The sequence below is a fragment of the Heloderma suspectum genome, chromosome 1 (genome assembly GCF_057233095.1).
Source record: "Heloderma suspectum isolate Gila_16-S chromosome 1, 16-S_ref, whole genome shotgun sequence".
NCBI lineage: Eukaryota > Metazoa > Chordata > Lepidosauria > Squamata > Helodermatidae > Heloderma > Heloderma suspectum.
The window spans coordinates 314,078,053-314,090,968 of record NC_139458.1 but is presented as its reverse complement, the minus strand read 5'-3'; the positions used below and the strand labels follow the sequence as shown (position 1 = coordinate 314,090,968).

At 41.2% G+C, this 12,916-nt stretch overlaps 1 protein-coding gene across 4 annotated transcripts in view; it reads left to right on the top strand.

Moving 5' to 3' along the window:
- The window catches only part of FBXL4 (F-box and leucine rich repeat protein 4), a 58,411-nt gene extending 46,953 nt beyond the window's left edge, over positions 1-11,458 (top strand). For all 4 annotated transcript variants that reach the window (XM_084827164.1, XM_084827163.1, XM_084827165.1 and 1 more), the window contains 2 exons: positions 382-694; positions 10,776-11,458. In XM_084827164.1, the coding sequence (XP_084683290.1) occupies positions 382-694; positions 10,776-10,939 (477 nt within the window). In that variant the 3' untranslated portion in view covers positions 10,940-11,458. The remainder of the gene's footprint in view (positions 1-381; positions 695-10,775) is intronic.
- Positions 11,459-12,916: the final 1,458 nt, after the last annotated feature.

Genomic DNA, 12,916 nt, shown 5'->3' with positions numbered 1-12,916 from the left:
GAGTTGGCCATTTCTTAGCTGTTTTGCACTGCTGCGGCAGATGGTATGCCCCATTTCTTCTGGATGCTTTACCCCATCTGTGTGTTGCAATGATAACACATTGGCTAGAAGGTCATGGCTACTTGACATGAAGTGTGTGAAGTTACATCTGCGATGTTATCAGTCACAAGTCAAATAAGCTGAAAGCCAGTATACACAAGGCATTCTGTGAGTTGCATGGGCATGAAGGTCCATTGCTATTGAAAGCAGTGGCATTTATGCTCACTTTCGGACTATAGCCCAATCTGTAGCCTAAGCGTTTTTCTGAATAAGTTCATGTTTAATTACATGAGTGAGGGTAGAAATAACAGTAGGTTCAAAATGGGTGTATTTTCTTCACAGATCGAAGACTATGACACTATAGCTAGCATGATGGGAGCCAAATGCAAAAAACTTCGAACGTTGGACTTATGGAGATGTAAAAACATTACTGAAAATGGAATAGCAGCCCTAGCTGCTGGCTGTCGGCTGTTGGAGGAACTTGATCTTGGCTGGTGCCCGACACTTCAAAGCGGCACTGGCTGCTTTGCAAAAATTGCCCGTAAGCTCCCAAACTTGCAAAAGCTTTTTCTGACAGCCAACAGGTCTGTGTGTGACTCTGATATAGAAGAACTTGCCGCAAATTGTACTAATCTTCGGCAACTTGATATTTTGGGTAAGTAACTGCATGAACATTTGGGTCTTCTTTCAGTTAATTGATTGTTATCAGTAGCAGAAGAGATTATTTGTTGCATAAAATGAGATGTTTTCTTGAGAGTAAAATTGGATTCAGGGATCTCCTCCCTTTTCCTGGAGGCAGATTCACACATAAAAATACTTCATGAACAAATACCTGTCCCTGGTTCAAAGCATAATGGAATATGGGGCTTAATCAGTTTAACTCCAGATTCTTTGATTTTTTATTATTTTTATTTTTATTAATATTATTATTATTATTATTATTTACAGTTCTATACTGCCCAATAGCTGGAGCTCTGGATTGTGAATCAGGCTGCACATTTGTTTAATGGCTTCCCCTTTGCTGCTACTTCTTAAAAAAGAGACTAGTTTTTTATGGTTTCCTGAAAACCATTTGACTGCTTTTGCCAGCTTTCAAAAGCTCTTGGAATTTTAATACAGTGTGACAGGATATATTTATAAAGTGTGAACCTTATGATAAAAAAGTTTATTCCAGAATATAGAGTAAAGCTCTCTGCTGAGCTTATTCTTTCAAAAATAAATACAATTGTAATTTTTTTAAAAAAGAAATACATATAATTTTTCATTTCTACTGCAGTAAGTATAAGTATCTGGTTTTCTCCAAAGGTTAAAACTGTAAGTCTCTGTGTTAATGTCATAAGTAGAAGCCTTTTGCTAATCATAAGCTTTTTTTCCTGGAAGTTAAAGAATGGTGCTGTTTCTGTATGTTACACGTTGTATTATGCATCTTAGCTAACAACACAGTAATAATAGAAAACCTTATCTTCTGATACACATGCTAGAAATGCCCATACAGGAAGGTTTATATAAATCTTCTTATATATAGCATATAAAGAGGAAGTTAAAACAAAGCTCCTTAGCTGATGCATACAATCAAAAGAGTATGTTCTATTTAGGCTCTGGTTCTTGATGGTTGCAAAAAAAGATGCATCAGTGCAACATGGGAAGACAAGGGTTGCATGTTACACAAATATCCTGTTTTGTACCAGCATAGACTGCAGGATTATTCGATCTTCGTAGGTGTGACATAAGCCCATCTATACAACTCATGAATCCAACCCTCCAGACAGCATTCTTTCACTGGCACAGACTAGGAGGGAGACGAGCTGACAGTATGTTAGACCTTCTGGCTTGTTCTTTTGTCTTAAAACCAGTATGGGATGGTTGGCAGTCTGTCTCTTCTTGCACAAGATTTGGGATATTGGGGGAAAATGTACAAGATCTAGTATACTCTCTCCACTTACTTCTTCTGTGCTGGTGGAACCACCAGGAGCATGCCCTCTGATGATCTCATTGACCAGGCAGGTTGGTAAAGGAGAAGGCGCTCTCTCAGGTATCTTGGTCCCAAGTCATTTAGAGCTTTGTACAGTAGTACCAAAGCCTCAACCCTGGTCTGGTAGCGAATAGGCAGCCAGTGCAGTTCCGTCAGCAAAGGCATTACATGCTGAAAATGGCAGCTCCCAACAACAACCGGGCTGCTGCGTTCTGCACTAGCTCCAGCTTCTGGAGCAGCCTTTAGGGCAGTCCCACATAGAGTGCATTGCAGTAATCTAGTCTTGTGGTTACTAGCACTTGTATCTCTGTGCCCAAGCTATCCCTGTCCAGGAGAGGATGTAGCTGGCGAACCAGCCAAAGCCGGAAAAAGGTACTCTCAGCTGCCATGGCCACTTGGGCCTCCAGCCACATTGAAGGATCTAGGAGTACCCCCAGACTATGAACTTGATCTTTCAGAGGGAATGCAACCCCATCCAGAAGAGGCAAGTGTATCTCCTGGACTTGGGAACCACTCAGCCCAGAGTGCTTCCATTTTGCCAGGATTCAGTTTGAGTTTATTGGCCCTCATCCAGCCCATTACTGAGTTTAGGCACTGATCCAGGACTTGCACAGCCTCTCTTGATTCAGATGTCACAGGGAGATAGAGCTGTGTGTCATCCGCATACTGATGGCATTTAGCTCCAAATCCCCTATGAATGCTCCCAGCAGCTTCATATAGATATTAAACAACATTGGAGACAAGATGGTACCCTGCAGAACCCCATTGCTCAATTGCCAAAGGTCAAGGAATGGTTACTCTATGTTACTCGTTGAAACTGGCCCCATAGGTTGATTTCAGCTGTACATCAAAGTAAGGTAGAAGAGAAATTAGTATCAGTTTATGGTACATATTGTAAATTAGGTAAGGATTTAAGGCAGTCTGTTTCTACATCTGGATTTAAATAAAACATCTACATTGTTTTTCAACTGAATAAAGTGGCTTACTGTTGTAAATATATGATTGGGTTCAGACAACACAGTAACCCACAAAGGGTTAAGTAAGCCACAGTGGTTTGCTTAACCCATCGTGGGTTATCATGTCATCTGGAGGGATTTTAAATCCATGATGGCTTATTTGCTCAAAATAACCTGCTTTAATAACCCACGGTCTGCAGAAGGGGTTATTTAACCCATCGTGGGTTATTGTGTCATCTGTCAGGCACCATTGGTTATTTTGGTCACCTACAGAGTCACGTGGCAAGAGCAGTTCAGATCGCTGCCACTCTACGCTGCCACGTAGCTCTGCTCCTTGCGGTGTTCTCTGTGTAAGAGCGAATGAGCTTTGCTGCAGTGTGGTGAAGCTTTGTGTCAAGTTTTGTCCCGATCCTGCAAAGTTCTGAGGGTCTACAGACACCACCCCCTTTTTGGTATCTGGGATTTTCAGCTTTAAACTCATAGACAATACTGTAGTAGCCAGTTTCAGCTGTCCTCCATACCATGGAAGCATTAATTTGGTCTGTCGCTATATCATAGTTGTGCATTTAAACCCATAGGCAGTACTGCGGTAGCCTTTTAAATGTGCAACTGTGATATAGTGACAGGGCGCTTTCACAATATTGAGAAAAGAAGCAGCTCTGCCAGCAATGTCTGGGGGGGGGGGGGAGGGGATGCGAAATTCCACTTTAGCGCTAAAGCACTATTGAGAACACTCAAGGTGTCTATGCCAGCAATGGGTATGGGGAGAAATGGACAAATGAGCGTTTTGTCGGTTCATCGGGTACCTCCTGACTAGGGGAGGCTGCCTATGAACTTTTGTCCCGATCCTGCAAACCTCCATGGTGTTATAGCCACACACACCCTTTTGGTACACCTGGGATTTTTCCTCCTCTGGGGGTAATTGTGCAGGGTTTTGATAGTGCATCAGGTGCCTCCCGACTAGGAGAGGCTGTGTGTGAAGTTTGGTCCCGATCCTGCAAACTTCCAAGAGTTTATTTGTGCCACCCCCTTTTTGATACACACCGGGATTTTGCTCCTGGTAGCCCCTGCTGTGATGTAAGAAATGGATGAAATAGTGCCACTGCTCAGGTGGGAGGACTGCAGTGGGACAAGGGGCAGGGGGATGAGTAAGATTAGGCACAGTACCTTATTAGCCCAGTTGGGCATCATAGGCTATTTCAAAAGTAAGCTACTCTGAGTAGTTTATCAAGCCACAGCCACCATGGCTTAAAGTGACATTCATATGAGGCCTACGTGTGTGTGTGTGTGTGTGTGTGTGTGTGTGTGTGTTTGTGCGCCTACGTGTGTGTGTGTGTGTAATATGGTTTGGATCCTAAAATAGGTTAACTTAAGGAACAGAAATTGTCCCTCCTCCTCCCTGCTTCATCCCCTTGAAAAGTCTCTCCAGAGGGTCAGGAGTCCTCCTGAATAGTGACCTGGGGCTTCTGGGGGACAGAGAATTGTGCCCACTTGAGATTATTCTCCCATCCCAACCCAGCAGCCTCTCACACCCCATCCCACATTCTTCAAGAAGGCCCTAATCCTTCAGAAGAAGACTTTTCAGGGGGCTTCACTAAGGAGGAAGCAATAGGAAACCTTCCTTCCATGAACTTCCTTAAGTTAACTTACCTTAGGATCCAAACTTATATGTATATGTGTGGGGTTGGGAGCTCTTCTGTATCTGTTATAATGTCATTCTCTGCCCATAAAATGAACTGCATTTTATATTTTAAAAAAGAGTCTAAGCAGTGACATTCTTTTCTGGTTTAGTATGATTTCCACAAGTCTGTCTCTCCTGTATGTCAACAATGAAGGTTTAGTGGTGTCTTCCTTCTTATATTTCACTCACCTGTTGACATTTACCTGCAAAATAATATTTAAACATGAAAAAGGTTCAGACTCCCCAGAGAATTGCTTATGGCCAACTCTGTTTGAGGTTTCAGGAGACTAATGAAGACCTTCCTTTTTAGGAGGGTGTGGTTTGTTGGATTAGTAATGATTTTGGAGTTCTCTCAATGTGTGGGAGATTTTATGCTCTTATACATTGTTTTAAAATATTTATTGTAAATTGCTGCTGCAAAAGTGCTTGGGGGCTGAGCATAGATGGTGTAAATGTATCAACAAAGTTTTAAAATTAATCAGTTTAAAAATAAATTATGTCAAAACTCTGCAGAGCTCAGGGTGTCTTGCAACAATAATTAAAACCATAAAATACAAATAGATAGATTTGCATTTGCTGCTTTGGATGCATCAATGCACTCTCCCCAGGACATACACATGTACGTGTGTGTGTGCGTGCATGCGCGTGTGTGTGTGGATGTGCTGCCTTGTTGAGCTAAATCTCTGCCTTTAAACAATGAAATCTTTTCCATAGAGGTTTCATAGAGAAAAATGAAATCTCTTCCCAGGATCACTTCTGTTGTGAAGCTGGTTCTACCCTTTCTCCTGTCTAGTTTTTCTGCTGGCACTGATAATGAGAAGTTAATAACAAACATGGGTGAAATGATTTCATTTCGCTACTATAGAAATGTAAATTTAAGAATCAGTAGAAATATTTAGTTTTCCCAGTAGTAATGTATGGCTGTGAGAGCTGGACTGTAAGGAAGGCTGAGCGCCGAAGAATTGATGCTTTCAAACTGTGGTGCTGGAGAAGACTCTTAACAAGTCCCCTGGACTGCAAGGAGGTCAAATCAGTCCATCCTAAAGGAAATCAACCCTGAGTGTTCATTGGAAGGACAGATACTGAAGCTGAAGCTCAAATATTTTGGCCACCTAATGCGAAGAGAAAACTCTCTGGAAAAGACCCTGATGCTGGGAAAGACTGAAGGCAAAAGGAGAAGGGGACGGCAGAGGATGAGATGGCTAGATAGCATCACTGATGCAATGAATATGAACTTGAGCACACTCCGGGAGAGAGCGCAGGACAGGAAGGCCTGGCGTGCTATGGTCCATGGGGTCACGAAGAGTCGGACACGACTGAACGACTGGACAACAACAACAAAATATTCAGCCCTGTTTCAAGTGTGGGCTCCTATAATGTTTGTTACCCCACCCCACCCTCCTTCGTGCTTGTTAATCATGAGGTTCCAGGCTTAGTGGACTGATAAAAGTATGAAAAGGGTAATATGTGAAAAGGGGATAGTTTTGTTCCTTGCCTGGAGGGCACCATATGCAGCGCCATTATGTGATCACATAAATTGCAGCATATGTGTGAATTATGCTTAAATAAGGGCATAAAACATGCTCCAGAAAAATAAACTTCTAGTTGATATTTTGACTGCAGCCAGGCAGCATAAAGTAGAGCTTAAGGAGAATGTGGTGAGTTTAGCCATCTGTATGTACTCTACATCATTTGTTATCTCAAATCATTGAATTAAAATCAGTAATTCTAGGTAAGTTGACGTTTAAAAGCTCTATTTTCAAATATGTAAAACCATTCAGGCATGAAAGGAGGAATAACAATGCCTTCTTCCCTTGTACAAGAATATTTAACTGCCTCATAGATGCTATAAACCCAAAAAACCTCCCACAGCTTCCTAGAATGCCAAAAGCTCCAACTGTCCCCTTCGTGGCTGTCAAAATCATCAGCTTTCCTTGACAGTTTCAAACTGCAGTTACTCAGTTTCTGTACAGAAATAAAAAGCACATTATAGTCCCCACTCCAGAAAGGCGTTCATGCACCTGAATTTTGAAGAGTTTCCCTTCTGAAGAACTCCCACACTCACAAACAACTCTGCCCACCCCTGATTTAAAACTTGTGCCCTAACACCGTGTGTGGGCCCTCAGGCTAATTTTAAAAACCCTCTGCAATTGATCATAGAACAGAATAATAGAATCATAGAATAGTAGGGTTGGAAGGGGCCTACAAGGCCATCGAGTCCAACCCCCTGCTCAATGCAGGAATCCAAGTCAGAGCATCCCTGACAGATGGCTGTCCAGCCTTGTCTTGAATGCCTCCAATGTGGGAGAGCCCACCACCTCCCTAGGTAATTGGTTCCATTGTCGAATTGCTCTAACAGTCAGGAAGTTTTTCCTGATGTTCAGCCAGAATCTGGCTTCCTGTAACTTGAGCCCATTATTCCGTGTCCTGCACTCTGGGATGATCAAGAAGAGATCCTGTGACAACCTTTCAAGTACTTGAAGAGCGCTATCATATCTCCCCTCAGTCTTCTCTTCTCAAGGCTAAACATGCCCAGTTCTTTCAGTCTCTCTTCATAGGGCTTTGTTTCCAGTCCCCTGATCATCTTTGTTGCCCTCCTCTGAACCTTCTCCAGTTTGCATCCTTCTTCAAGTGTGGTGCCCAGAACTGGACACAGTACTCCAGATGAGGCCTAACCAGTGCTGAGTAGAGGGGAACTAGTACTTCCCGGGATTTGGAAGCTATGCTTCTATTAATGCAGCCCAAAAGAGCATTTGCCTTTTTTGCAGCCACATAACATTGTTGGCTCATATTCAGCTTGTGATCGACAACAATTCCAAGATGTTTCTCGCTTGTAGTGTTATTGAGCCATGTATACCCCATCTTGTAACTGTGCGTTTGGTTTCTTTTTCCTAGGTGCAGAACTTGGCATTTATCCCTATTAAATGTCATTCTGTTGTTTTCTGCCCAGCGCTCCAGTCTACCCAGATCACTTTGAATTTTGTTTCTGTCTTCCAAAGTATTAGCTATCCTGCCCAATTTGGTGTCATCTGCAAATCTGATCAGCATTCCCTGCACCACCTCCTCCAAGTCATTAATAAAAATGTTGAAGAGCACTGGGCCCAGGACTGAGCCCTGCGGTACCCCACTCATTACCTCTCCCCAGTTTGAGAAGGTCCGATTGATAAGCACTCTTTGAGTCCGATTCTGTAGCCAACTGTGGATCCACCGGATCGTTGTTTCATCTAGCCCACTTTGAGCTAGTTTGCTCATCAGGATATCATGGGGCACTTTGTTGAAAGCTTTGCTGAAGTCGAGGTATATGATGTCTACAGCATTCCCACGGTCTACAAGGGAGGTTACTTGATCAAAAAATGAGATCAGATTTGTCTGGCAGGACTTGTTTTTGACAAATCCATGTTGGCTTTGAGTAATCACGGCATTGTTTTCAAGGTGCTTCCAGATGGATTGCTTTATCATCTGCTCCAGAATTTTCCCAGGGATTGATGTCAGAGTGACTGGTCTGTAGTTCCCAGGTTCCTCCTTTTTACCCTTTTTGAAGATAGGGACAACATTAGCCCTCCTCCAGTCATCTGGCACTTCCCCCGTCCTCCATGATTTCTCAAAGAGAATAGATAGCGGTTCTGAGAGTTCTTCTGCCAGTTCTTTTGTTAATCTAGGATGCAGCTCATCTGGCCCTGGAGATTTGAACTCATTCAAAGTAATTAGGAGTTTCTTGACCATATGCCTATCGATCTCAAGCTGCAATCCTGCCCCTTCAGCCTGTACTTCGCCTTTGTCATAGACCCTCTTCTGGGAGAAGACGGAGCCAAAGTAGGAATTGAGCACCTCTGCCTTTTCTTTGTCCTCTGTTATCATTTTGCCATCCTTAATAGCTGAACAACCATTTCTTTCCTCTGCCTTTTACTATGCACGTAGCTGAAGAAAGCCTTTTTGTAGTTTTTAGCATCCCTCACTAACCTCAGCTCGTTCTCAGGTTTAGCCTTCCTGACGCCATCTCTGCAATTCTGTGCTACCTGCCTGTACTCTTCCTTTGTTACTTGGCCTTCTTTCCACTTCCTATATGTGTCCTTTTTTGTTTTCAGGTCATCCCTAAGCTTTTTGTGAAGCCACATTGGCTTCTTCTGTTGTCTTCCACCTTTTCTTCTTGTTGGAATTGTTTGTAATTGTGCCTTCAGAATTTCCTTTTTTACAAGCTCACCATCTTGTACTCCTTTTCTCGTTAGCGTCGCTTGCCATGGGACCTTACTGATCATTGTTCTGAGTTTATGAAAATCAGCTTTCCTAAAATCCAGGGTACACACGTTTGACTACACTCAGCTTTTGCTTCCCTTAGAACCAAGAACTCAAGTACAACATGGTCGCTTTCCCCCAGAGTTCCTGTAACTGCTACTTTATCCACTAAGTCATCTCTGTTGGTTAGGATCAAGTCAAGGATAGCCGATCCTCTAGTTCCTTCCTCTACTTTCTGTAGAAGGAAGTTATCTACCACACAAGTCAGGAATTTCCTGGAGGGGCCATGTTTTGTAGAATTTGTCTCCCAACAAATATCGGGGAAATTGAAGTTCCCCATTACTACTACATCATGCTTCCTTGAAACATTGGCTATTTGCTTTTCAAAAGTTTCATCCTCGTCTTCTCCTTGGTTGGGTGGCCGGTAGTAGACTCCGACCACCAGGTTCCTTTTATTCTTTGCTCCATTTATTTTGATCCAGATGCTCTCGATGGGGCTACCAAGCTCATCCTCCTGTATTTCTGTGCAGAGATAAGTATTTTTCACATAAAGTGCAACCCCACCTCCCTTTCTGTTCCTCCTGTTCTTTTTGAACAAGTTATATCCTTCAATTGCTGTATTCCAGTCATGAGAGTCATCCCACCAAGTCTCAGTTATACCTATCAAGTCATAATTTCCCTCCTGTATTAAGAGTTCAAGTTCGTTCTGTTTGTTTCCCATACTCTGGGCATTAGTATATAGACATCGAAGACCATGTGCTTCATAGTCTGGCTTTCTTCCTACATGTGTCTGAAGACTATTATTGGGCACTATCAGAGCTGTTCTCTCCATTGCAGTGCATGCGTCTACGTCCATTGTTACCCCCAATTTAGGGCTCTTGGGAGAGAGAAACGGGTGTGGCAGAGAGAGAGAAGAGAGTAGCTCCACCTACATTTTGCTTGGGACAGGCCCATCACTGGCTTGGGTTTTGCCCACTGCCAGAATGCAGCCCCCAACAGATTATCCCTAAACAGACAAAAGCTTCCCTGGCCCTGCCTTAACCTCTCGTCTTCCCTGCCCCTTTAATATTCAGCTGTGACCTCCAAGAATGGTTTAGAGAACATTCTAACAATAATTGTTTCCAACTCCTAGCACTGCTAGAATTTGTGAATAGTTAACAAGAAAGTATTGCTCTTAAACATTCCTTAAGATGCCTGTATCAAAGGATTTGTAAAACCTGACATACTGTCTCCTTTTGTCTGCACCTTAAGTCAGACTCTCATTAGATTCTAAAAATTAGCATATTTATATGGATCAGGTCATATAACCATAGAAACATGCATTCAATAAGTGTGTCTGTGAGTGTGATCAAAGCTTAATAATGAACTGAAATTGTTGACTTGATCTGTGCAGCAGCCAAGATTACAGTTTATCACCACTCATGCCATGCCAGTGACTACTCGCTTTAAGATGGCTTTGGTTACATAGTGAAAATATGATGGCTAAGCATCTAGCTATGCAGCAAGCTATGAAGACAACTGCTTCCCCACAGGTTGGCCTGAAACACAGATTGACAAGCCACACTTTTTCAAAAAGTAAACATTTTACCACATTAGCAAGATCATTGTTTGCCCAAGGCCACCCAGTGAATTTCAGAGGTGAACTGAGATTTGAATCTTGGTCTTCCATGCCTCCTCTGCTAGACTGGCTTTTAGGTTTACTTCTAGATGTTAAGACAGGCTTTAAGTATAGTATTAATTAGATTAGGGGGAAAATACAATTAAAGCTTTTTTACCTGTTATGAAAGCTACCTTCCACCCACTCCCCTAGTAGCACAGTGTATTCAGTTTCCTTAAATGTGAAATTCTTTGACTTTCAACTGGTCTCTTAATCTTTTCCTTCTTTCTTTTCTAGGCACAAGAATGGTAAGCCCTGCTTCTTTAAGAAAATTGCTGGAGTCTTGTAAAGATCTTTCCTTACTTGACGTGTCCTTCTGTTCACAAATTGATAATAGAGTTGTCCTAGAACTGAATGCCAACTTTCCAAATGTGCTCATCAAGAAGAGCTTCACTCAGTGACTCAGTTCATATGTTGCTATATGGAACTGATTTGATAATTCTGCTTCCTGAGTATTTGTGACTGATTTTTTTCAAAGACAAAATATCCTGTGAATAATGGGGAAAAGGTTAACTCCTCTTGATATGAAGGTTAAATGTGAAATCAAAGATTTAAATTTTGATGATTCCATGTACTGTATCCAGTTACTGTACTTGGTAAGTGGGCCTCCCCGTTTGAAATTGAAAGAATCATGTAAATGTAAGATGGCATACATTTAAATGCCTGTTAAAGAGCATTTGATACTACTTGGATATTAACATTAAAATAAATGGCAGATATAAATAGAATTACACTTTAAGTTTTAGTATTGGCCTTTTAGGGGCAAATGTACTTTGGCCACATTTGGAACTGAAACGTTTCAAGTGCAAATAAGTGTGAAACTCATTTCTTCTAACAACAGTGATTTGATAGCTCCTTTAAAACTGATATTTGTGGTGAGGGATTTGCCAATTCAAATAAAAGAGGAGCAATTACATCTCTGTCCATCTTAGAATTTTATATTTATCATTATATATATATATATATATATATATATATATATATGGAACCTGTGAGACTGAAATAGTAGCCACACATTGCCATCTCTCTCCCCTGATGATATCTGACAATACAAAATGTGTAGACAATATCACTGGGCAGAGACTTTCCTCACCCCCATTCCATTTCATTGGGCTTTCTGTTGTGTTGGTAGAGTAACTCTCTCAGTGAGTGCAGTGACATTCAATCATGTGTTTGGTATTACTAGATTAAGCAGGAATGGGGGAAGAAGAGCTTTTTGTTGGCCTCCCATTGCTTCCAACTTGATTCTTGGTACAAGATGCAAAATTTAGTTTGCATTTTGTCTGCTGCAGTAGTGCGTCAGGGTTTTGAAAGCAAGCTTATTTTGCATCAAGTGTGACTTCTGATTAGGATTACCAACTTTAATCAAGGTGATTAATAAACTACACTTGAAGTTTCAGATAAAAAGAATTAGCCCCCAGTTAATCAGTAGGGTTGACAACAAGTGGGATTTTAAAAGAGCCTGCTGCTATGAACATTTTCCATTTTCAGAAATGGAGATCAGTTGCGTACTGTCCACACAGTTTTCCTGTACCATCCAGCTCATGCTAAAGTTCTTCCATGTGTTGGTTTACTAGCATATATGGTCACAGGGATAAAATAGATGTTGGTGTGCATGTGTGTGCCATTACTTAAAATATTTAAATATGAACATGGTACTTTGCTGACAGAGAGCCACCCTAAATTTGTTCTGTAAAAAATATTTTATTTGGTATTTTAAAAATGTGTTTTTTTATAAATAATATATATTCAGTATAATTAAGAATTATATTTATACATACATGAAGAGTTTGCTCCTTTGGATTGCGTATATTTACAAATTTTAATATTTTAAGATAAGCCTTGTTTTATGTAGCTCAGGGTGTGCATGGATATGTTTTCTTTAAAGAAAAATAGTTGAATATGTCTAACTGTAAATAGTATTACAACTGTAGTGATTAAACTGTGTGCCTTCCCTTTTTACAATCAACAGAACATATAAGGACACCTATGCAAACACTGAATGTCATTGAAATCAATGAAGAAAGTGTGTTTTTGCTTTATGGTGCAACTGTCTTTGTTTACATCCCAGAGCAATTGATTATTCTCTTCACAAAAATTAGACTAGAGTCACAAAAATTGTCCAAGAATGAATTAAACTTTATTTGGACATTCTTCTCAATGTTTATTCCCTTGGGGATTTGTCAAATAATTTGCATTGGTACCAGTTAAATAATTATGGCATTGGGATTATTTGAAAGGACTTTGGAAGACTAACCGGCAAGAAAATGTAACTGTATCTTACAGGGAATGGGGCTGTTCTTCGAAAAAATATTGCGTTGAAGACTGGAGGGGAAAGAAGGTTTAAGGTGCAATCCTAAGCATGTTTAGACAGAAAA